The sequence below is a fragment of the Lontra canadensis genome, unplaced genomic scaffold (genome assembly GCF_010015895.1).
Source record: "Lontra canadensis isolate GAN:19392208 unplaced genomic scaffold, GSC_riverotter_1.0 scaffold12, whole genome shotgun sequence".
NCBI lineage: Eukaryota > Metazoa > Chordata > Mammalia > Carnivora > Mustelidae > Lontra > Lontra canadensis.
Window position 1 is genome coordinate 25395342 of NW_022631006.1, and position 25587 is coordinate 25420928.

The following is a 25587-nucleotide window of genomic DNA, read 5'->3' on the forward strand; positions in this document are numbered from 1 at the left end:
ATTTGCCAGATTCCACGCACAAGGACTATTTTATTTTATTTTCTGCTCCTGGCGCCCCCTTAAGATTGGCGTTCCTTGTATCCTCAGATTAGAGACGAGGTCATACAGCTAGGGTGAGGGAGGCACGTGGGTCGCAGAGCCTGAACTTTTCCCACCAGGCCCTTCTGTGTACCTGAGCTGTCCAACATTTCTGCGACCCATTTGAATGGTCACGTGCCCTAAGTATAATCTACACAAACGATTTTGGACATAGTTCAACAAAAATGCAAAATATCTCATCACTCAGTTTTTCAAAATACTGATTACATGCTGAAATGATAATAATTTGGGTATGTTGGAGTAAGTAAAATAAGTTACTACATTTAATTTCTCTTGTTTCTTTTTACTGTTTGAGATGAGGATACTAGACCATTCCAGCTCACCGGTGTGGCTCATGTTCTGTTTTCACCTAACAGGGCTCCTGTGTACTATTCCAAGTAACAAGGGACCAAATTTTACCCAGGCCAATAGTGTTTCTCGCCAGTAGTTCTAGTTAAAATTTTAGTTGAGGGTGTAGGTGGAGAGCTTGAAGCCATTTAAAATTTTTTTGAATTATTTTTTAAAGTTATTTTTTAAAAAATGCCTTACAAATGTATATGTTAAAACACGAAGCCTGGGTTTATTTGTGAATTTGAATTGTGCTCTCTTTACCCCCATGACCATCTGTGGGTAAGAAAGATAGCCATTTTTAAGGTTCAAAAGAAACCCGTGAGTTACCATTCCCGTGTCTCCCACATGGAGTGTTCTGCCCATCTGAGTGCGTGCTCCCGGATGCCCCTCTTCTAGGCTCCACCGAGGGGAGTTGCCTGCCACTTGCCACACAGCCTTGTGACCGATCACCTTTGTGTCTCCTCTAACACGGCGTTGGGCTCTCGGCCCAGGTATGGTGCCTGGGCACTTAGCGGGTGCTCAGTGAGAAGTTCAGCGGTTTTCATTGTTTTTGATGTTGTTTTATTCTTAATGACTAATACCCGGCAGAGATTACATGGGAGACAAAAGGAAGAAGCTGGGAATATTTGTGTGTAGTGGGAAAACGACAGGCCAGAAAAACGGTACCAGAGCTGGGTAGAAGATTTCATCGGAGTGAACACCCCATCCTTGCCCCCCACCCCCGACACACGCACACCACCTGCTCTCCCTTCCTGGGGCTGGAATTTAAAAAAAAAAAAAACAAAAAAGGAGAAGAAGAAGGGGAAGGGGAAGGGGAAGGAGAAGGGGAAGGAGGAGGAGGAGGAGGAGGAGGGAGAAGGTAATAACTACTAGAAAATTAGAAGCAGAAAAGAATGCCCTATAAGGAGATCACTGTCCAAAACAAATGTTTACGCTAGCTGTTTATAAAAGATACTCACTTATTTACAGCAACTTTGGATGGAGAAAGGGAGGTCAGGGATCAATAATTAATGCAGGGAGACCTTCTTCATTGTGGTCCAGAAGGCCTTCCCTGACTCAACTCAAGTCCCCTCGTCTTAATCTACAGAGGAGTAGATGGAACTGCTGTATGAAATAATTGCATCCCTGAGCTACGTGCCCAGCCCAGGCCAGAACCTTGGAAAGGAGATTCTTGACAACAAGCAGCTCACAGAATGGGGCTCTGGGCTGGCCCAGGACTGCCCAGCTCCGCCACCTCCCACCTCTGTCCCATCCAGCAAGGGCCCGGCTCAGTCTCTGCCACGCCCTACTCACACCTTCTCTGCTGTGGGTTCCCAGGGTCGTACTTTCCCGTAAAGCCCAGGCTGGCTGGGAAAGTCCAGCCCCCGATGAAACCATCGAAGAGCTGTGAGTCTGGGGCTGGGACTACTCCTGCTATCACGTGGCTTGGTGTTGATGTCATCTATCAGCCCTCCCAGGCTCCTGTAGACCTCCCTCATCCTTTCCCTGTGTAGAAGCTAGCTCCTTGTGTACCTCATCGCTGATTATAAACCTTCTGGACATTTACTTGGCTCTGGTCTGGCCACCGATGTTCTACCTGCATTGATTTCTGCCTGCCTCCGGGGACCGACCCTACACTGCCCTTTCTCTTTACCCAAGAACCCATGCTGTCCCACTTGTCTCTTGAGCTGCTACACCAGAGGACCTAGAACTCCTGTGAGGGATTACAGTGATTTAAGTTACAGTGATTTCCCCAGAAATTGTCTAAGATGCAGAGGACCACATTAGTTAGTACTCATTACCGTATTAGTGGAGAGCCTTACCCAAAGGAATGGCACATGGGACTCAGCTCATCTTCTAGAGCAGAGATGTGAGGCTCTTGTTCTTCACAAAGGATGTCATCAGTAAGTGGAGTGTCAGAAACGAAGATGAACTTGGGAGATTTCAATAGCTGGAGACAGTATGACTCTAGACAGGGCCAGGTTCTGAGGGCCCAGGTGTATATCTTCACTTTTTAATGTTCTTTTTCTTACATGGTTTTTTAAATGGTTTTCTCCATGTCTTCATCCTACCACAGTTTTGTTTAAGTGTCACATTATTTTTTTCAACAATAAGTGATACCTCAACTCAAGCTCTACTCTGACTCGCATTAAGTCATATAATTGGAGCAAGAATCATAGAATAAAAGTTTTAAAGGACCCCCAATGGGCCTTAACCTCAGTACAAAAAACATACTTGGCCTCCATACAAATTGTCAGATAGAGACCTCACTTCAGGCAGCAAATAAGGTTACATGAAGGGATTAAAAGTGCTGCTGCAAATTACCTATTAAAGTGACTTTTTAAAAAACCTGCAAAATTCACAGCTATCCTCCAAGTGCCTCATTTTCAAATCAATGTATTTTGTTCTAATTTGGGGTTTTGTGCGACTGCGTCGGGGAGGGGTGGGGCTTGTGGTGGCTGCAGGAGAATTAGTTAAATTCGCAGAATAAAATTTGAACTTTTGTAAATGAGCAAACAGCCAAAACAAACACCACTTTGGAAAAAAATACACATTTTCTTCTTTTGAAAAGCAAGCAGTGCCTAAGCAAAATACCTTAAAAGTGAACTAAAAAGCTTTTCTAAAATAAACAGCTCTGCTTGTGATCCTAAATTGGGACCATATGTAGATGTGAAAACCACAGACGCAGCGGTCCGCCTCCGAGTTTCTGCCTGCACTGTTTGCGTGCCTCCGAGTAGATGATGATAATGTTGCCTTTGGTCCCAAAGGAGCCTGAGTTTTTTAGATCCTCGTATTGGGGGTGTGGGGGTGGCGGGTGAAGCAGAAGAAAGAAAAGGAACGAAAACAAATGCCTTTCAAGACAGAATATCCGAACAACGCATTATATTTTGCTTATCTGCCAGCAGATTCAACTCAGTCCAGATCTCTCCTGCACCTTTAGGGTCGTGCCAACGACGGGGCTCGCGGAGGATGCGGGCTGTGCGGGGTCGTCCCTGTGAGGGACCGGGCTGGCACTCAGAGCTTTCGGATGGCTCTTGCAAACTGCCTGGACCAGCCCCCTTGCCCTGGGGCAAATCAATGAATAAGCCAGTTCAGCAGAGATAGAATCATTTCTTTGTTTTTCTCAATTACCAAATGCTGTGTGCTTTGGGGTCACTTGTCATGGGTTTAGGGAATGTGGCTATTGCAACACAAGTCTTCACCATTCTAAACAGCTTCGGCCAAGCTCCATTACCATGGAGGAGAGTTGAGGCCCTAACACCCATCTCTAATGGTAATGATTCTACATTCATCATCTCCTTCTGGGACACGTAGTTCTCCGTCCACATTGTGCTCGTGGTCTCCCTCCACAAACCAGCATTTCCATTGGATATGTGTTTATGTGTTTTGCCCCCTTGACTAGATGACAAATCCTTCAGATTATGTCACCTGGGTAAGAATGGAGGATGCCTGCCCTGAAAAAATCGAGTAGGTTGAGTCCAAATATTAACTTATTTAGTGTTAAGTGGTGTAAGGAGGCACTGCTGTTAAGAAAAAGTTCCAGAGTTTTGAGCCCCTGTTGCTCGCTGCCCCAAATACAGGGCTGTGATCATCAGAGTGAAGAATACATAGGATTGTTAATTTGGTCTCTGTTAATTGTGTATATACACAATTAACTGATTGGATAATAAAAGGAGCAAATATTTATTTAGCGTGCATACTACATGCTATCAGACCGCAAACCAAGTATTTTGCATATAATCTCTTATTTGCTCTCTCCCTGCACTGCTGCCTCCCCCTGTGAGCATACTATCCCTAAATTCAGAAAAAGGAAATAGGGCACCTGGGTGGCTCAGTGGGTTAAAGTCTCTGCCTTTGGCTCAGGTGATGATCCCAGGGTCCTGGGATTGAGCCCTGCTGAGCAGAGAGCCTGCTTTCCCCTCATTCTCTGCCTCCTTCTCTGCCTATTTGTGATCTCTGTCAAAAAAATAAATAAAATCTTAAAAAAAAAAAAAAAAAAGAAAGAAAGAAAAAGGAAATTGACGTCCAGCGAGATTGGGATGTTTTCAGAAGTGTGGCAGAAAGTGGACTTGAACCCAGGATCTTAACAACAGAGAGCCATAAAAGGTTCCCTGTATAAAAGATGCTCTCTTTTCTTTGGGTCCTCAGTAAATGAAAATTAGTTGCTTTTTAATAATATGTTTGAATTTTGGGACTCTTATTTCTTACCAGGAATCTAGGCAAAAATGCCTCCTATATAGTCAATTTTGAAGATGGACATTTATAGAAATGACTATTTTTTTCTTCTTTTTAGCTCATTTAAATTATTTGACCTGAAGGAGGTAGAAACATGAATATCGAACATTGAACATTTTAAGATCCCACCCTTACATTGTTCATTTTTTTCAGGTGTTCCCCCCAACCGCCTTAATAAGGGCTAAATTGTGTGTCTTTGTTCTCCGTGCCTCTGTCTTCTTTGCTCCTGTGCGGACAGTAGTGTGTAGCCAGACTCCCCAAGTGCTGTGCTAAGGAGAAATCCGAGGTGTGGCTTGTACAGGAGGGGACAGATTTGTCCTCCCATCTTGGGGAAATGGTAGTACTTCGTGTAACAGCGTATGTGTTTACCTCCGGTGTAGGGTTGGGGAGGGAGACAAAATTGTGGGGCAGCCAGAGCTTCCTCAGTTTGTCCCTCAGGATTTCCTGGGATGCAGGCTCCTCTTGTCCCCTCGTGGTCACGCTGGAACTGCACACTGTCCGTGTCCCGCTGGTCCCCTTCTGTGCCTGCTCAGAGGCCTCTGAGGCCCGGGGCCCTGCCTCCTCTGTTCCAGTTTACTTGCCCTCCTCTGGCTCCGCTGGGGCTCAAGAGTGTGAGGGACAAACCAGAGCAGGGCAGCGTCCTTCCTAATCGCCTCCCCGATGTCTCAGGGTCCCAGGCCAGGAACGCAGGAGAAGCCGGGGGGCGCCTTTGTAAACGATGCATGGGGACGTACAGGAGGAATGAAGGCCTAGACCGCAGGGTATTTTTAGCATGGGCTGTTTGTGGTGACCTAAGTGAAAACTGCTGGCTCCTCTCCCTTCAGCTGAATGGCTGGTATTCAGGAGAGTGTACCCACTCCCTGCCAGACTCTGCTCATGGAGCTGCCTTTTTACGAGGTGGCTGACTGGCTCCTTGGCACCAGGCTGCCCGGCCACAATTCTCCCTTATTGCCTGCTGCCCAGTCGTGTGGCCCCATGGGCAGCCCCGGCAGGGCGCTGCGGGCTGTGGGATTCTGGGGGAGACTGCTGGCTGCGAGCTCATCAGGGTGTTACCCAATCGTGAGGCAGAGTCCACAGGGCCAGGGCTGGGTCTGGAGGCTCTAACTCTCTGGCATGAGGCTGGCACGCAGATGCCACGGAGCCACAGTGGCAGGGACCATGGCCGCTCCCTACTCCAGAGTCATTCTGCTGAGGCTCGGCCGTGGTGGGGGGAAGCTGACCCTCCTGGTCACAGACAGCTTGAGGCCTCAGAGGGAGCTGGAAAATAAGAGAGGCCCCCATTATTCTGACAGGTCATTCTACCAATGACAGCTCTGGAGCTAGAGCTGATCTTGGGAAGATGACCCCCCCCAACAAAAGGAATGGATGGGCTGGGTAGAGCGTTTTGGGGGTTCCCCTGGTGCCACTGTGGAATGGAAACAGGACTGGGATCCCAGTCTCCAGATAGCACTAACTTGCTGAGTGATTTCAGGCAAATAACAACCTCTGAGGACTCCCTTTCTCACTTAGGAGTAGTCATGCTTGTCTTATTGACCTCACGAAATATTTTTAATGAGGATATAAAAGCACTTTGAAACTATTGAAACAGTCATAGTACAAAAAGGTGACAGTGGTGCCGGACCCCATTTATCTTCTTCATTTCTGGCCAAGCTTGACTTTAACCAAAACTGTCCCACCAGTCCCAGCCAGAAGGGACTCTTGTATTAGATGGTGTGAGGTCTTCGGGCTCTGTGAACGACATCACCTGTATGTGAGAAATTACCTTCAAGATGGAAGCATTTACTTCGAATTCTCACAGGATTTGTTTGAATGGAAAAGTGTGCAGTGGGATCCTTTCCTTGTGAAATGTGAGCACGTGCCTCTATAATTAGAGTAAAACCTTAAATGAAAAGATGTCAATGGTAGCCACAGCTCCTTTATCTGAAACCTCAAGTGAATTTTAGAAAGCCTCTCAATGGCTACCCTGGACGTCACAAATCCATGAACCAAGATCATTACCCCAAGGCGTCTCTCAGAGATAATTTAACATTTTTTAAATACATAATTTGAGTAAGTTTGGCTCTGTCATTTATTAGCCTCTTGCTACTGAAGGTGTGGTGTGTGGACTGACGGCATCACCATTCCCTGGGAGCTTGTTAAAAATGCAGAGTCTTAGACCCCACCCCTCACCTATTAATCAGAACCTGCATTTTGACAGGATCTTCGTGTGATTTATGTGTGGAGTAAAGCAAATTGGAGGAGGGGATTTGCAAGGCTGGGGCCCACTCTTTATTTATATATGTAAGTACTTCATTATGAAAAGGACCTGGGATGACTCGGATTAACAACTGACAAGGAGGGAGAAGACAAAGAACTATAAAAGCCATCGTAGCTGGGACTGTGTCATAGGGTGATGTCACCGTGTGCACTTCCCCACAGTGAGAACACACTGCTGGAACACTACGTAGTCATTGATACCACCAGTAATAGTCCCAAATTATCAAAAGGTGGGACAGTAGTATTCCCAATCTGCTGTTCAAAGTCTTTACCTGAAATTCATCATGAAAATTTTCCTTTAAAATGGTTAAATAAATGAATCTTGATGTTAAAGGGGATGCTTCAGGGATGTGCGTACTATATGGGAAACCACATTCTCCAGGAAAGAGAGATGTGAAATATCATTATAATTTAATTACAGTAAATTATAATACTCGATTCATTCTTTGTTCTTTTTTTTTTTAAGTGCACTACATATAAGAGAGTCAAATGACATCAAGACAAGGCATGATTCCAGAGATTTACTCACTATATAACTAAACAACTAAATAACTCAGCTGATACCACAAAATCCCCATGACTGAAGCCAAGCAAAATTTTTTGGGTCGATAGGTAATTTTCATTTATTAGATACTGCCAACTGATCTTCAAAATCACTAAGAGAGTTTTAAGTTAACCAGAAAAGCTAGTGCCCTTTCCCGGGTGAATGAGTATTGGAGGTACAGGCCCAGCTGGTGGCCCTTAGGACTCTTGCTGGGAGCCACCATGTTGAGACTGCCCGAGCCCATGGGTGGCAAGGCGAGAACGGAGGTTGAGCAGATGGCCAACTGAAATAACAGATTTACCGATTTAAAAAGGACATGCAGAGGAGGGAGAATCCAAGCACAGGTCGGGGGTGGGAATGCAAAAAAAAGCTGATTTCTCTTAGAGAAATCCCCCAAGATGTGGGAAGGTGCCTCAACAGATTGTTATGGAGGGTTTCAGTACAGAGCCAAGAGCTCTGGCCTGGACCGCACAAACCTCGGTCGTCTTCTCCTCCTTCCCCGCTCCCCGCTTCCATTGCCTCTGAACACTACCACTGACTGGCACTTCACTGCCATAACAGTGCGAAGAAAACCCGCCCGTGGCCTAGAGCTTGAGCGTAAACAGCTGAGCGGTACCAACTGCATTAAAGAAAGCAAAGTTTATATAAGCAAAACTGAGCCTAAAACCTATTTGGCCAGAATTGAATATTTTCTCTTTATTCTAGAGACATTTGTGGAGAGGTAGGGCTGTGAGGGAAACAGATAAATAAAGCATCATCACAGGATAGAATTAATTAATTGCCTGAAATAATCTTAAAGCTGCAGTGAAAGATTCTGTCTTTACCAAAGACATTATTTTCCCTACTTAGGGGGCCTCTATGCTTTGGAGACCTCAGGGGTTTTGACTCATCTTCCCCTTGTGCACTGTTTGAAATCTCTCTTCTTTCTACTCATGTCATGACTACCCCAACCCCAATCCTCCTTGCTCCACCCCTGAGTTTCAGCAGTAGCCTTATAGCAGGACTTCTTCAACTTCTTCCAGTCTGTCTTCGTATAGCAGTCTTTAGAAGGACACTTGGATACAGTGGCTCTGGACTAGGGGGGCATTGGAATTTCCTGATATGCCTCCTTTTTCTTTTTAAGATTTTGTTTATTTATTTGACAGAGAGATCACAGTAGGCAGGCAGAGAGAGAGGAATTGAGCAGGCTGAGCAGAGAGCCCGATGCGGGGCTTGATCCCAGGACCCTGAGATCATGACCTGAGCTGAAGGCAGAGGCTTAACCCACTGAGCCACCCAGGCACCCCTCTGATATGCATCCTTAAGTGGGAACAAGGGCTTTAAATTGTTGCGAAATTAACATTCTGTGTAACATGCAATTATTACATTGCTCTCCTGCCCAGAAAGTTTGGTTGCCATTTATTACTATGTTAATTCATACTTGTCTGCTTGCCACTGGCCTTCTCCCCTTTTCCTAGCTCCCTCCTTCCCCCATAGTGCTCCTCACAGATACTCAAACATTCCTTACTTACACCTACCTCTGTGCTCTCACTTGTGGTTCTTCCTTGGTCACCTGTAATGATGGATCCTGTCTTTGATGAGTCCAACTCAAGGGTCATCTCTTTCATGGATGTTTTCTGGGAAAGCTCTCTGTTTCCTGAATTTCTATATCATTTACAGTCTGTACCATAATGCATTATGTCAGAGAATTTATCTTATCATATACCACTGGCTTATTGTGTTAGCCTTGAAGAACCATCTACAATGAAGAACCATTAGAGAGCAGGAGCCATGTCTTTTACATTTGTTTTCCACAGCACCTAACATAATCACTGGTATGTTGCTTCCTGCAGGAAGTCCTCTGTGTTGCACATCTGGGTTAGATGCTTCTTCCCTCATGCTTGTGACATCTTGCTGTATCCCGGTTACATTAGAAGTGCATTCCAGCTCTGAACTGCAAGTGTGTTCTTCTCCATGCATGTTTTGCAGACTGTAAACTTGGAAACCCCCATTTACCTGGTTTTAGCTCTTAGTCCAGGTCTTGATATATAGTATGTGCTTCAGACATATTTTTTAAAAAGTGATTGATTAATGATTTAATTTGGTTGAGACTGAGACTCCCTACAACAAAGAGTTTCCATAACATCGCAACATTTTGGTTGAGTTGGCTTTAGGGGGGGATAAATTGAACATAATCTAAACATAACCCGATAACTAGCATTTGGTTGCATACTCAACTATATCATTTCCTAATTATTTCCTATATGTGTTTTCTTGTCTATAAAATTCAAGCTCCTGGAGAGCAAAGGATAGCATTTGTTATTTCCATGTATCTCCCACAGCTCCTACCTCCATGTTTCTCAATTTGAGGTCATCAAATGTAGTTTTTAAAAGAGCCTGTGTTATAAGGTATCAGATGGTAAGAAACATCTGCTCCCCTTAACAAGTGTTACATTCATTTTAATGGCACTGGTGCACAGAGGTAAACAGAGCCTTGGCAGGCCCTCCATAAAGGAAACTGTGTTTGCTTCCTTCATTAATTACTAATGGAGCATTAAGAAGACATGCATTCTCCCTTAAGCCAAGCTGGATAATTCCTGGCACTTAAGGCTAGGGTGCTTTCAAAAGTGGAGACATGTATTGACACACCAGAGAGCAGAGAGCGTGCCCTTTAGCAAACACAGTGGTTACCGCATTGCCAAGATTGTACAAAGTTTCAAATGTATCAATACCAAGGGTGCTGATCTGTCTGTTTCACCTTTCCACCCTCTTGGTTAGTGTGGGATAAGAAATAGGAATCCCTCCAGTGTCTCTGAAGGCAGGCACCACCGGAGGAATTGGAAAAACCATCAGAAAGAACAGAAAGTTGCAAATAGAAGGATGATCAAAGATTTACCAAGCAAAACAACAGAATGAGGAGTGGTGGTGCTAATGGAAGAAATATGATTTGTCAATTTTCATTTTTACTCAATAGCCATTAATAGCACAATTAAAATGAGGAATTTATACTCTCAAACATGGCAATTCTCATAGCATCAAAATGCTAAAGCAAAAACAGTGAGGAATAAGAGGTTGAGAGACTTATTGGTAGCAATAGATTTTAACACATAACCATCAAATTAGGATAGGATTAAACCATCAGATTGTGTTAGATTATGACAGATATAAAATTATACCTTATTTTAAATATTCACATGGATATTTTCCAAAAATAATACCTTTTTAATGCAGAAATTTTGCAGGCTACTCACTCCCATTACAAAGCAATGAAATATAACGTAAAAGTAAATGAAACAACCCAGCCACTTGATGATGTCTATGTTTTGGGAGCTAGAGGAGTTTGAAATTGAAGGAACTATAATTACCCTTTTAAGGATCAACTTTAATCTGGTGTAATAAATTAAGACAGACTGATACAAAATTACTTCAAAGACAACGTGATTCCCAGGACACTAAGATCTAACCATGATCCTACTGAGTACATTAATATTTCCAAAGGGAAAAAAAAATGTGTCACTCCCAGAGGGAGCTGGTTCAGTCAAAAAAGCAAAAAAAGCAGGTGTCAGAGCAATAACCTTGACACAGCTCATCCAGGGAGAAGGGTGCCTCATCCAGCTGGACTTAAATAATATAGCTTATTGGCAAGGCTGTCCTGTGGAGGTGGGCATGTGGCTATTATACAAGATGAGTGCTCTAACCCCTGAGCTATGGAGCCTTCTCCTGAAAGTGTGGCCTGATGTTGACTCTAAATTCATGCACACTAATCAAGGCACCTTCTGATTTTGATTTGGCCCTTCATGTATAAGGTGCACGTTGTGCATTGAGAAAGCTATATCCCAATACAATTATTAGATAGGAATTCATTCCAAGAGTTTGCTGTGATGCAGGTAGAGTAAGATTCCTGAATAGGAAGGACAGGATTACTTAACTAATGCTGGTGGAATAATTGGTTAATTATTTTATATGCACCAAAAAACAAAACAAAACAAAAAAACACTAAAATATCCAAATGTTGGTAGTACTCCTAAAACGTCAACAATTTTGTAAATTTAGAAAGACAAAAAGAAATCACAAAGGGGAATAACAAGAGCACATATGACTACATAAATATTAAAAACTTACGTTTGTAAAATATTGCTGTAACAACTGGAATTCCAAGTCAGAGGAAATGGGAATGTGGTTGCAGGAGATGTAATAGCCAGAGTTTTGTTATCTTTACTGTGTAAAGTGTTCATGCAAATGGATAAGGGAAACATTCAAATTCCAAAAGTATAAACAGACAACTTGCATAAAGAAATTAAAGCTAGTACAGGGCACCTGGGTGTCTCAGTCCTCTAAGTGTCTGTCTACCTTTGGCTCAGGTCATGATCCTAGGGTCCTGGGATCAAGCCCTTCATCAAGCTCCCTGAACAGCAGAGAGCCTGCTTCTCCCTGTCACTCTCCCTCTGTGCTTTCCCTCTCTCTCTCTTTCAAATAAATAAAATCTTAAAAAAAAAAAAAAGAAATTAAAGCTAATAAATAAACACGTGGAAATATATTTGACTGAGCTGACTTTAAAATCAAAGACATTAAAAATAAGACCATAGGGGCGCCTGGGTGGCTCAGTGGGTTAAGCCTCTGCCTTCGGCTCCGGTCATGATCCCAGGGTCCTGGGATCGAGCCCCGCATCGGGCTCTCTGCTCGGTGGGGAGCCTGCTTCCCACCTCCCCCCACCTGCCTCTCCGCCTACTTGTGATCTCTGTCTGTCATATACATAACATCTTTAAAAAAATGCAGAGGAGAAAGGATTGAAGTAAATATACTGAGTTTTAAGTGGTTGTTCTAGAATTGTAAGAAGACAGTGATTTATGTCCTTCCTTCCTTCCTTCCTTTTAAAGATCTTATGTATTTATCTGACGGAGAGAGACAGGCAGAGGGAAGGGAGAAGCAGGTTCCCTGCCAAGCACAATGTGGAGCTCGATCTCAGGACCCTGGGGCCATGACCTGAGCTGAAGCAGACGCTTAACTGACTGAGCCACCCACATGCCTCTTTTCTTTCCTTTCATTCTTTCTTTCTTTTTTTTTTTTTTGGAAAATGTGTTGTTTTTCAGCCTATTCTCATGCCTGACTACAGTTACCTCCCTGTCTCTTCCCCTACCCTGCCCCCCAGGTGCCACTTGAGTTCTAACTGGTCCAAGAAGCCCTCCCCATCTTATCAGCCAAATGAAACTCTCCCTCCACCATGCTCCCAAGATGCTGTATTAACGTTTCTACTCGGGCATGTATCTAATGTGCCTTGTGCGGAAATGGTGCGTGTGAGGCATGTGTCTGTCTCCACAACTAAAGTTTTAAACCCTAAAAGGCAGAAACTATTCAATTTCTTATTCTCTTTCTGTAGTATAGATCACAGTGCTTTGCCTGGGTACATATTATTTGAAATGAATTTCACTGCACTCAAGTGACCCACTCTGATTCCCTGGCAGGTGGAGCTCATGAAGGTCTTCAGCACTTGGGTCCCTTTGGCAACATCCCAAACATTGTGGCAGAGTTGACTGGTGACAACATTCCTAAAGACTTCAGCGAAGATCAAGGCTACCCAGACCCTCCAAATCCCTGTCCTATTGGAAAAACAGGTAATGGCCATGCCCTAGGGTTCTCAAGGAAGGTGGAGTCTTCGGGAAGAAATTGAAAATTCTAACATCCACTACAAATACTCTTAGAAATAGTATTTCTATTCCAAGGACTCCCCCCCATGTATTTGTAGGTAGATTGGAAAGGGAAATTTTTCTAGAACCCTCAGTGCTTTCTGGCAGTTAGATACACCCACGTAAGACTCCCTTGCCAAAGTTTTACCTTCATTCTCTCTCCCTCTTTAGGAATTGATGCTTTTTTCTGCACTTGCGACTCTTTTAATAAAAATGGAGAGAGATTTTCTTCTTTTTGCCTTTTCTGTAGTACAGCTGCTGCCCACATTGAGTGTCCTTAAAACTTACCAGTTTACGGATTATCCATGTACATCGTTTTCCTTACTGCCTTTGACAATTGACATTTTAACCATGTTATAAACAGCATCTATCCTGAAATATTCCTTTGGGGTCAAGGGGGTGGCATGAGAGACAGTGGGTCCAGGAAGATAATAAGTTGGTTAAGGAAGAAGCTTGAAACTTTTCTTTGCTGCTTGTGTCTCCCTCCCACTTTCCTACTCTGTGATGCCAGAGAGAATGAATGGTGAGTGGACTACCCTTACATGGGCCTTCAAGCAGTTAACCTTGGTGGTTAAGAGTAGTGGCTCTAAACCCAGGCCACCTGATTCAAACCCCGAGTCAAGATATGTGACCTTGAACAAGCTAATCGACCGATTTACACACCGGTTTCCTCATTGGCAAAATGGGTGTTGTTGTGAGAATTAAATGAAATGATCCACGTTAAGCACTCAGCAGAACACCTCACACAAAGTAAAGGCTCATTAAATGGCATCCTGATTAGAATTAATTTTACCGCTAGTGAATAATGCATTGTTCCCGTTGGGCTTGTGTTAACTTCCAGCACCAGAATAGTTTTTTCCCCTAAGCCTACAATAACAATAGTTGGTACTTATTATCCCTACTTTGCATATATGGAAACTGAAGCTTAGAGCATAGCCTGTCCAAGCTTACCCACTTAGCAAGTAGCTGAGCCGAGACTCAAACCCATGTCTCCCTGATTCAGGACCGTGTCCTCAACCACCATGAAGTGTCCTGCTCCGAAAACTCTGACAGTTTTGGCCCCTCAGATGTTCTTAAACACAACGCAGGCTTTCTCTGAAAGAGGCTTTCCCTGAAAGATACTCATCCTCTCACGTAGGGTAGGCATCTGTTTCTATGGGGCACAGAGCCTGTGGGGCAGCCAGACTGGCTGGATGCATCCTAGCCAAGGTGGGAATACAGGGCCGCCTGTGGGAAAACCTGAATCACCGCACACAGCCAATCCCTGCAGCCACTTTTTATGTGCTTGCGGGGTTTGGGATGGGTCGGAGGAAATACTAGTTCAGAATTTGAAGAGCAGGGCGCCTGGGTGGCTCAGTGGGTTAGGCCGCTGCTTTCGGCTCAGGTCATGATCTCAGGGTCCTGGGATCGAGTCCCGCATCGGGCTCTCTGCTCGGCGGTGAGCCTGCTTCCCTCCCTCTCTCTCTCTCTCTCTCTCTCTGCCTGCCTCTCTGTCCACTTGTGATCTCTCTCTGTCAAATCAATAAATAAAATCTTTAAAAAAAAAAAAAAAAGAATTTGAAGAGCAACAGTCCCCATGGGGATTTGGTTAAACTGATTAGATATAATACAGTACAGTAGTTCTTAAAGTGTGGTCCCAGGTTTCCGGCGGCATCAGTATCACCTGGAAACTGGTGGAAATGCAGATTTCCAGGCTTTCCCCCAGATCTGCTGAGTCAGAGACTCCTGGGGTAGGCCCCGGAAACCTGTATTCTAAGCCGCCTTCCCTGCAATTCGGGCACATACTGCAGTCTGAGAACCACTGCTGTAGGAGATGGGACAGTCTGAGCCGAGAGATCTGAGGTCTAGTCCTAATTCTAGTATGCGAGCCTGCTTCCTGCGCCTCCGTGTCCTCATCGGTAAAATGAAGACAGAGTGCCTTCAAAAACATAGATGCGGTTCCAGGCTGCCCTGGGAAAGGAGAAAGTCCAGATCCCTGTAATCAAGCCCCAGTTTCATGCACGCAGGAGCTGAGATGGGGCAGTCCAGGGGTCCTGATGCAGCCGGGTCAGGTGACAGTCCCTAGACCTTTTCTCACCGCACATTACCTGCCATTTTTCTTTGCTGTCTGGCCACCAAACAAACATGTTTCTCACCCCTTGTTTGACCATCATTTTCATTCTAGAAAGGAAATTGCTAGCTAAATTTCGACATTATTTGTAGGAGATTGCTTGAGATAGCCTCAGTGAGAATCATGACACTGCACAGTTGAGCAATCCAAGAATACAATCTTGGCTTCCCCCTCCCCTGCCATGCTCTCTTCTGAATCACGGTCCGGCCACCCTGGACAGAGCAGCTGACTGCAGAGAGTGCATCTTCAGACATAGGATGTGAATCCCAGGGCACATTTGCAGGCCCCAAAATACCGCCATTCCCCGAGCAGGGCTATATCTCTACATCTCAATCTGGGCCATTTAGAAATCCTGGAGAAACAATTATGAAAAGTTGTTAAGCTGCCATCTGCAGACGGCCTGAACTCTCGGGATTGGCTGTCTCCTTCCTACATGGTAATTGCTGTAGATGAAGAAGTTAGATAAGCAGACCCGTGACAAGTGGGGTGCCATGTTAGGGGTTTTGTTCAAACCTAATGACTCCCATGAGAGCTTCTTGCTATGAAGACACTGGGTGCTTCAGGCTGCTAGAAGGCTTCAGAGCAATCCCAAGAGACTGGACTCTTTGGCTGGTCTGACTCCTTTCAGCATTCACTTTGATGCCTCATTATCCCTTTGCAAAAGGACTCTTCTCTTTTCTCCCCCCACCCCCGCCGGCCCATCACAAAATTCACTCTCCCTCCTCTGCCCCCCTCCTTTGAAGCTATTGTCTAAAAGCACATTTGATACTATAAAAAAAAGACTTAATCTTAGAGCAGCATGTCTTGTAATGGTAGGGCTGAGGTCACAGCAGCAGCCAAGTGGGATAACCTTTCTTGGGTTTGATTGAAAGACATGATTTATGTTGAAGAACGGTTCAGAGTATCAATTCCCATTTAAAAAGAGATGGTGGGAAGGGAACTAAAGCAGAGGGAACGTATTATGTGTGAGGTGTTCTGTGTGTGACCATCTCCTTTCCTCACAGCTACCCAGTAAGGCAAGTCCTGGATTCTGCCCTTCTCACAGATGGTTACATGGGTTTAGAGAGACAAAGTTAATCTTCCCATGGAATGAAGACCATCTGTCCCTTATGAGCTAGGATAGGAGCCCTGAGCTCTGGTCTGTCTGACTCAAAGCTTATGCCATCACCACCATAACAGACCTCAATTCTGTCTGGTGATGGCGTCATTCTTACATAAGGTGCTTTCTCCAAGAACTGAAATTGTTTCTGAAGAACTCACCCAGGGGAAAACACCACCGAGTCATGTAGAATGGAAATATACCAGTTAAAGAACTATTTGCTCTTTAACAGATAAGAATGAAAGTGGTAACACAACAGAAGGCTATTTCTCACCCATGTGACATCCTACTAGAGGTGGGTGACAGTGTTACAGGGATGGATGGTTTGTCAACCCCAAAGTGCCATCTTTCCTCTTGACACGTGACAGTGACAGTTGCCCTGGCCAGCAGCATGTAGCGAGCAGAGCAGCAGGTGGGGTTGGGGGGAGGTGGGCAGGAGATGGGATCACATAGGAGGTTTTTATGGGCCAGGCCTGGAAGCTGAATACCTCACTTCTGTCCACATTCCACTGGCACAAACTCAGGCATATGACTCCACCTGCCTGCCAGGCAAGGCTGGGAAATTAGCTGTGCCGAGGGGGAAAGGGAAGTGGGTTTGGTGAGTAGCCAACCAGTCTCTGCCACATGTGGGAGGAGGAGTGAGGGTTTGGGATGAGCAAATTCCAGAGTGACTGATGTGGACAGATGCTGACCTTTGGATGTCTAGTTGTTTTTAATAAATTCACTCTTAGAATAACAATAGATGCCTTGGCCATTCCTCAAAAGCCTTTTGTTGTTTGTAGTAGATGATGGATGTCTAGAGAACACCCCCGACACAGCAGAGTTCAGTCGAGAATTTCAGCTGCACCAGCACCTCTTTGATCCAGAACATGACTATCCAGGCTTGGGCAAGTGGGTGAGTCTAATCTCAATGACTAGTAGATCTTCCACTCTTGCATTCTGAAGGTGCTGATGGCGGGAATGAGCAATGTGGGTGGGGTGAGAGAAGAAAAGTTGTTTAGAAGCTGATTTTTCAGGAATCTCTGGTTGAGAGGGAGTTTAGGTAATTACCAAAACACACACATGTCTAGGATGCAAGATGCATACCTGTCCCACGAGTCAGTGACCTGAACCCATCTCAGCAGCTGTAGTCTCCAGAGACTTCAACTCTGGCCTCCTCCACAGCCTGTGTCATAACACATCCTAAAGTCTTGGTAGGGTTTCACAAAAGTCATGTAGGAAGTATATAAGTTGGTTTGTTTTTTGGTGGGATTTTTGTAAAAGAAAGAAAGAAAGGAAGAAAGAAAGAAAGGAAGAAAGAAAGAAAAGAAAGAAAGAAAGAAAGAAAGAAAGAAAGAAAGAAAGAAAGAAAGAAAAGAAAAGAAAAGAAAAGAAAAGAAAAGAAAAGAAAAGAAAAGGATACTGAGAAAATTTGCAAATTCTCTCTCCAGACTGAGGGAGACGATCTCTGCAGGACCAAGAAAAAATGACGTCAGAGGCTTAGAAAGAGGGGCACCTGGGTTGCTCAGTTGGTTGAGTGTCCAACTCTTGGTTTCAGCTCAAATTGTGATCTCAGGGTGGTAAGATCAAGCCCTGCATCAGGCTCTGTGCTCAGTGTGGAGTCTGCTTGAGTTTCTGTCCCTCTTCCTCTGCTTCTCCCACTCATGCTCTCTCTCTCTCTCTCTAAAATAAATAAATCTTAAAAAAAACAAAAAAACCCGAAACTTAGAAACAGACGTATGTAATTCTGCTCTTTGGAAAGAGAAGAAAAATTCCAAATGCAGAGCAGTGAACTTGCTGTCAGTACTAGGCAAGAGTCTCTTAACTGTCCATTAAAGAAATTGCAGGCCCTTGGAAAGAGAAATCATCACCATTTGGCGTACGGTTGTAAAAAAACAAGTTTTGTCAATCTGACTATATTCTTCTACTCGCCAGTGTCATTCATTTACTTGTCAGCTTGACGAGCGAGATGGAGTGAATGTGGTGCATTTGGATCTCAGCAAACTACTTGATGAGATCTTTCATGATCTCCTCTTGGAATAGGTGAAGAGAGGCAGGATCGCTCGGCAAGAGAACCTCACCCAAAGGGAGCTTGGGAAGGAATCCTCATCAATAGGGAGAGAGACTTCACGTGGTATCCTGCATGTCATGGCCCTACTCCGCTCTGCATCTTTAGAAAATGTTTGTAATAGAAAATATAGAACACGTACTTATCAGCTTCTCAAGGGGTGACCCAGAGTTGGAAGGGAGAACACTGAGTGACCGGAGTCAGGATTCAAGAAGATCCAAACAGGCTCAGACAATGAGTGCAACGAGATCACAATGGACTGGCGATATAGCTGTGCTCCTGTGGTCAGGCCTATGTAATCAAAGGCAAAAGCCCTGTGGGAAAAGTGGGAAAACACTAAGGAGTGTTAATTCATGTAGAAGTAGCTGCTCAGTACATCTACAGCGTGAATGGATGAGCAGATATCCCTGCCTAAGTGTTTCTAGAGTTTTCCGTCCCTGCTAAGTTCATGGCTGCCACTGACCTTGCTTCCTACATGACGAAGACCATTGTAGTCTTAGGACTAAAATCCCCCCCTTCCTTTTAGACTGTTTTAGAGAGAGATGTCTCTCCCCATGAACATTCGCTTTCATTTTTCCATTACCTCGTTTTAAGGTTGCATTGAATTGATTCCCTCTACACTTGACCTGGACACATTTCCCATCCGAAAGCACCACAGCAGCTTTAATTTTGCTTCTTCCAAAATGCATTAATTCTATTTCTCTTCTTTTTCATAAGCGGTTCTGTTAGGGAGACTTGTTTGTGGAGCCATTCTGAGGCCTCCTAGTAGAATTTGAACATGTTGACTAATACAGGCAAACATCTATAAGTTCTTGAATAGGAGACTGAACTCATGAAAGTCTATAAAAGAGGTTATTCTGGTGGCATGTGGAAAGATGCAATAGAGAAAGAACAGACTAGAGGCAAGAAAAAAATATATGAAGTCATTGCAGCTACGAAGGCCACGGATATAGTGGATTCAAGTGAACCTCCCCCATGTGATAAGAACCTATGACATTTCGAAGGCGGCTGGGGAGCTGGCTAGAATGATATATGGTGTAAATATAGCAGGAGGAAAGAGGAGCTATGTCAAGTTTACTGGAGACAGACAGCATGAACTTTTCTTCTGAGGGAAGTTTTTAAAGGTTGGAGCGAAGAAGAGAGGGAGGTAGGAGGGAATGAGGGGAGCAGAGAAGGTGGGGAAAAGTAGGAGAGTACAGAGGAGCCCTGAGAAGGACTTCATAACAGAGAGGCAAAGTATGGCCAAACAGAAGCAAGGGCCAGGTTCAGCAAAGAACAAGTGGAAGATATGGAGCCTGCTTTGTTCCAGGTGTTGTGCTAGATGCTTGATATACAATAGTCTTCGAGGCATGGAGCTGGTCTTCCACGAACTTACCGCTGCGTGGTTGAGATGAAATCACAACGAGCCCAATGGCACGCCGTCCAGCTTCACGTTCTGGCCATCCCATGAGCACCACGTGCAATTACTGGCGAAGGGGGAGGAGAAGGGCAGACGAATATCCAAGAGGGAGGCCTCGCACGGCCAACTGTACAATAGCCCGCGAGGAAGCTGAAGGCAAAAGAATGGAAATGAGCAAAAGGAAGCAGGAAAGAGACTGAGAAAAGTGTGAGCGAGGTCAGAGAGCCCTTTTGAGGAAGCGGGAGAGATGGAAACTTCTCTCTTGAGAACTTTAGTTGCAACCTCTTCTTGAAAACCAGGACAGACTGGTATTACAGATTGATGACCAGATTGATGACCATTGATGACACACTTTTATCATTTGTAATTATGTGTTTATTTAAACTTAAGTTTCTCTCATTTATTTTCTCAGTACCACCTGGCAGTGAAACATAATTTGCTTGATTTGTTTTTTGTTGTTGTTTAAGATTTTATTTATTTATCAGAGAGAGAGCGAGAGCAGAAGCAGTTGGAGCAGCAGGCAGAGGGGGAAGCAGGCTCCCCACTGAGCAGGGGGCCAGATGTGGGACTCGATCCCAGGACCTTGGGATCATGACCTAAGCCGAAGGCATATGCTTAACCGACTGAGCCACCCAGATGCCCTGATTTGCTTGATCTTCACATGGAAGTATGAATTGAGTACAGTAGTCTTCCCTTAACCAAGGGGGATTTGTTCCAAGACCCCCAGTGATTGCTGAAACTGCAGATAGTACCAAACCCTACGTATAGTGTGTTTTCCTTTATATACACGATTAAGTTGAACTTATTAATCAGGCACAGTAGGAAATTAACAACAGTAATTAATCATAAAGTTGAGCGTTATCCCGATATACCACAATCAAAGTTATATGAATGTGATCTCTCCTGAAATATCTTTATTGTACCTGTGCCACCCTTCTTGTGATGAATAATGTAGGCATTGTGATGTAACACTGATATCTGACTGCATGTCAGAAGGAGGATCATCTGCTTCCAGACCGTGGTTGACCACGGGTAACTTAAAGCCTGGAAAGCAGAACCGTGGATAGAGGGGAGCTACAGCATGTCTTGCTTTTCTACACTGGGGTTGCGAGACCTTCCTCACCGTTTATATAGAATGATGGTCTCAAGCTTGTCCTAAGCTCCAGGGGATTGTAAGTTAACAAAGTAATGTTCTTGCACAAGAGAATGGCACACAACACTGTGATTCCTTATATGCTAATAACATTTGCCTGTTTCTGACATTAGCTAGAGCTCAGCTAGGTCTTTAGCAGTGATTCACATATTATAAACATCAGCGTCTGTCTTGTTTCCTGCATTACTTTCTCTTTGTTAATGCATCAAGACACATTGGACAAATGCACATCACATGCCTTCCAGGCCCTCTGTTCGATGACGGGAATGAAGACGAAGAGTAATAGTCATTGCATTTTATTGTATGGTGATGAATAGTAATATTTATTGAGCACCTACTGTGTGCCAGACATCGTGCTAAATACTGTACATGAATTATCTCATTCGATCTGCCCATCCCGATCACTCCCATTTTACAGATGAGAAAATCCAGGCTTAGGGGGCATGGGTAGCCTGCCCAACAGCACAGAGCTGATGACCAACAGAGCTGGGTTCGAACTGAACCGCCTGACTCCTAGAGTCCTTTAAAAACTGATTCCTTGGGGTGCCAAGGTGGTTAAATGTCTACCTTCAGCTCAGGTCATGATCCCAAGATCCTGGGATCGAGTCCCACATCGGGCCCCCTGCTCAGTGGGGAGCCTGCTTCTCCCTCTCCCTCTGCCTCTCCCCCTGCTTGTGCCTAATGAATAAATAGAATCTTAAAAAAACAAAACAAAACAACTGGTCCCTTATCTTTCATGGCTCATGGCTCATAATGTGCCCTGCACAGGGGTCTCATCGAGTCCTGTCTAGTATCGACTGCCTTTTTGACAGTGTGTGTGCTCCCAGTGTCGAGGGGCTATGCCCAAAGACTGGCCACCGTAGGTCGCAGTCGCCCCCTCCTTCACCCAGTAATTGCTCACTGCTACTCAGGAAAGGGTTCTCTTGAAAAGCCAATGTTTCTCCTTTCCAAGTGCTTTTCATAGCTTTTCATCAGCCCGCTGGGGTGAATAGGGTCGCTTCCTCCCGGAAGCAGTTGATCACAGCCAGAGCCTGAGCCAAAAAAGAAGTGGGGCAACAAGGACCCTCTCTGCCTTTCTTTGTCTTTCAGGACCTCAGCCTGCCTGAAGAGTTGCACCCTCTACACTTGGGGTTTTCCTCATGTCTCCATATGATTAGCCTTGAGTTATGCCTTTCTGTGATAATTGCTGTTACTGCTGACATCAGAAGACACGTGATGCCACTTTGTCCCAGATTTGGTAGTGACCTAGTCTAAGTGATGTCGGCCAGGTTTCTCAAGTGTAAAATTACTATTTTTCCCCCTTAAAATTAATAATCTGTCGGGAGATACTTTCAGACTGTATACATGTTCTCTCCCCATGGAACCTTGTAGTCAACAATTTTAGTCTCCATTGATGATACCCGCCAGAATCATGGTAGTTGTCAAAGGGTGATTTTTCAACTCTGTTACTCATTCTACATTTATTGGTGGGCATTCTGCTCTAAGCAAGGGTCTCCCCTCCTCCCCCATTTATTCATTTATGTATTTAAACGTTTATTTATTTATTATCAACATGGATTCGGTTGTTTTGGTGTTCAGACTGTCCTAGATTTAGCTAGTGGGAGTCTCCTAGCTGGCTTCTCTGTCCTTTTGACGTGACTCACCACTTTCTGAGCATGTTCTTACTTTATGGCACAATTAGGTATTCTAGCTTCATTGATCCTCGAACTTTCCCTGCCTTAGCCCTGGAATCAGACCTTGGAGAAGTGTCCCTGGTTCCATTTAGGAATGGAATTTGAAACCAAGATCTGAGCAATTGTCCAAAATCTCGATGGGACAATGGAAAGCCCTTTTTGTGAACTTGAACCTGAAACTCATGTGGAAAACAGGCTCACCACTCCCCCAACCCCACCCCACCTACAAGGAATGGGTGTCAGGGGAGGGGGCTGAGCGCTGCCAGTCTTCACCTTCCAAACCATTCAATAGCAGAGCTAGTCAGGAATGCCCCAGGCCCTTCCATGCACGCGTGGGAAAGCTTCATCCCAGCTAATCCTAACCCTGGCTCTTAGGCAAACCCAGGGACCATCTCTGAGAGGAAGGCTTGCTAGACTTTTTGCACTTCTTTTAGAAGGAAGTCTCTTCGTGGGTATCATCTGCCCCAGGACCTTCTAAAGGAGACGAACGACAACGACGCTGCTTTCGCCCTGCTGGTGGCGCAGTGGAGCTTAGGCCCGGCAGAGGGGCTGCCCCACCCACCCTCCTGGCTCCAGGCCGCGTGCCCTCCCACGCACTCAGGCCCCGGACCCTGATGAGACACAGGAAGAGCCTCTGTCCTCGCCCCCAGTCTCCCCCCCCCCCCCCCCCCCCAGCCTTGGCACAAGCTCCCAGACGTTCTCTGTGCAACAGGAGTGGTTACGTCCCCGGAAAGGCAATGCAGACGACAAGAACGAGCCTCACGGCGATGTGCTCATTCTTCGAGGGTGTGTTCTGCGCTTCTGCCTTTTCTCCCTTCCAGTATTAGATTGACCAGTTCCCCAAGTGAGCGGGAGACCAAGGCTGCGGCCAGTACTGGCCTTTCCAGCAGCGGAGGCCCCTTCACTCCCTGGCGCCATCTCCCTGCATAGTTGAGGCTGGGCAAGAGATACGCATTGTAAATTGCGGGTGGGGTAGATTTTAATGAACATGAAAATTATGAAGCTCATTCTTGGCATTTGTCATTTTCATTTCCAAATCTCCCATTTAAAAAAAAAGGACACTATATCCAAACAGTTCAGAGGATAGAAACATTGTAAAAACTTGTTCCTAACAGAACGCTGTCATCTCTTTAAAAAAAAAAAAGTCAGTATATTTTATTTAGAGTAAGATGAATCATCTCTTTTATACATTATTTCCCTTCTGATGAAAAAGATCCAATTAAAAAAACAACACAAATATGTCCCCCCAATGGCCCTTCTCCCGTTCTGCCTTCAGATTAAGTGTTCTGTCTTTTATAATTTCAGTAGAAGAAAAATCTGCAGAGCATGTGTCTGATATTCTAGAGCTCATTTAAGCCCACTATGTGTTTGAAATACAGCAATATGTGGAAACACTTATACAAACTGTGGTAACAGAGCCTGCTTTTTTTCTTCCCCCAACATCGCTTTCCTCCTGCCAAGAAGTTTTTTGGCAGTTTTTAAAAGGTTCACTCTATTAAAAATGTTATAGACCAAATGGTTTTCCGATTGTCTTGACTGGGGGCACACACTGACTGAAGCCACAGGAGGAAAGGTCGTCGAAGTCAGAATGTCTCATTTATTTACATAGAGGATTGTTATTAATAGTCAGACACTCCTCTAGAGAACAGTTTATGTGTACAGCTCATAAAAAGGGAGTTGGATACAAATGCAAAATGAGATAAAACTGTTTGTTTTAAACAAAGGTTGTTCAAACTGAGGAGCTGAGTTTCCCGTGCCCCGTGTGTTTTAGAATGTCGTATTTTCCTGTTTATATGATTGTTGGTGACACTGGGGTGCCTCGGGGCATTGCATAGAACTTTATTAAAAGCTACACAACCACCAGCTTTTCTCTTGTGGTCTATCTTTCTGACACGACATTCCTTTCATCTAGCTTTGTTTCCAAAATATGCGTATGCAAATATCCAGGGGGACACACCAGTATTGCTTCTAAAATAGACGTTCACCAAATTTGATCCATACTTATGCATTTGTGTCTTCTTTTTCTCCCCATTCTAGAACAAGAAACTCCTTTATGAGAAGATGAAGGGAGGACAGACACGAAAGCGGAGGGTAACGTGTGGCTGGCTGGGCTATGGGTGGGACACCTGGAGCGTTCCCAGAGTTGTAACTTTCCCAGAGTGTAACTCGTTCTCCGTTGTTGGAAAATAGCTGAAGCCTTTCATGTGCCATCCTGGGAGGGCACGACTGGGGTCCCGGGAGAGCAAGGTCCATGCCCTTGTCTCCTGCGTTGGCTTGCCCACGATTTAGCACATGGTTCCTCGAGGAGCCCTCCTTTCTGGTGATCTCGCCACCTCCATCGCATTTGCGAAATGTGGATTGCATCCAGCCCGTGGGTTGTGGGAATTCAGGGAGCCCATGAGGGTGTCTGTCCCCAGAGGGGCTCTCGGCTGCTGGGGGCAACTGCTCACACATCTGCACCAATTATATTAAAACACAAGACAGGAACAGGGAAGCGCTTGCCGCACGGCAAGCTCCGGGCAGTAATTCTGAAGGAATGTAGGGGCAAAAGAGGAGATGACCAAACTTCATTCCTCCTGCATACCTTTTTCTTCGCCTAGCCAGACTAATGTCCAGTCCATGAGATCTGCCGTATTTGCTTGCTGGCTGGTGAATTTGCTGGCAGGCTTAGGTATTTACCATCTTGGGGCTGCCCAGGGTGGCACGTCGGTCTGGGTGTTGCCCATCGAGCTGCTGTGGTGTTGCCTCTTGTAGAGCTGAGGGTCAAGTTTGCTCTGAGTTCCCAGTGCATTTTATGTCCTGGAGACTGAATCAGTGGTCAGTGTCTGTTCTGATAATCCACTGGTGCCCTCGTGGACAGAAGTGCCTGGTCCCCTGCCTTCTTCTGATCAGGTGGAGGAGGAAGTTCAAGATCTGTTTTTCCGTGGCATAGTGCTGCCAGAGAGTAACATGTTAGATACGCAAACCAAGCCGTAGACCCAAGGCCACTGACTGTTTTT

General features: G+C 45.0%; 1 protein-coding gene across 4 annotated transcripts in view; it reads left to right on the forward strand.

Moving 5' to 3' along the window:
* Positions 1-25587, forward strand: part of SCG5 (secretogranin V) — a 51046-nt gene that overhangs the window by 22392 nt on the left and 3067 nt on the right. The window contains exons 3-5 of one of the 4 annotated variants that reach the window (XM_032856911.1): positions 12886-13035; positions 17099-17211; positions 24626-24679. In XM_032856911.1, coding sequence (XP_032712802.1) covers positions 12886-13035; positions 17099-17211; positions 24626-24679 — 317 coding nt within the window. Of the gene's footprint in view, positions 1-12885; positions 13036-17098; positions 17212-22004; positions 22277-24625; positions 24680-25587 lie in introns of those variants that run through there. The other 3 variants (XM_032856913.1, XM_032856910.1, XM_032856909.1) reach the window with 3 other exon arrangements.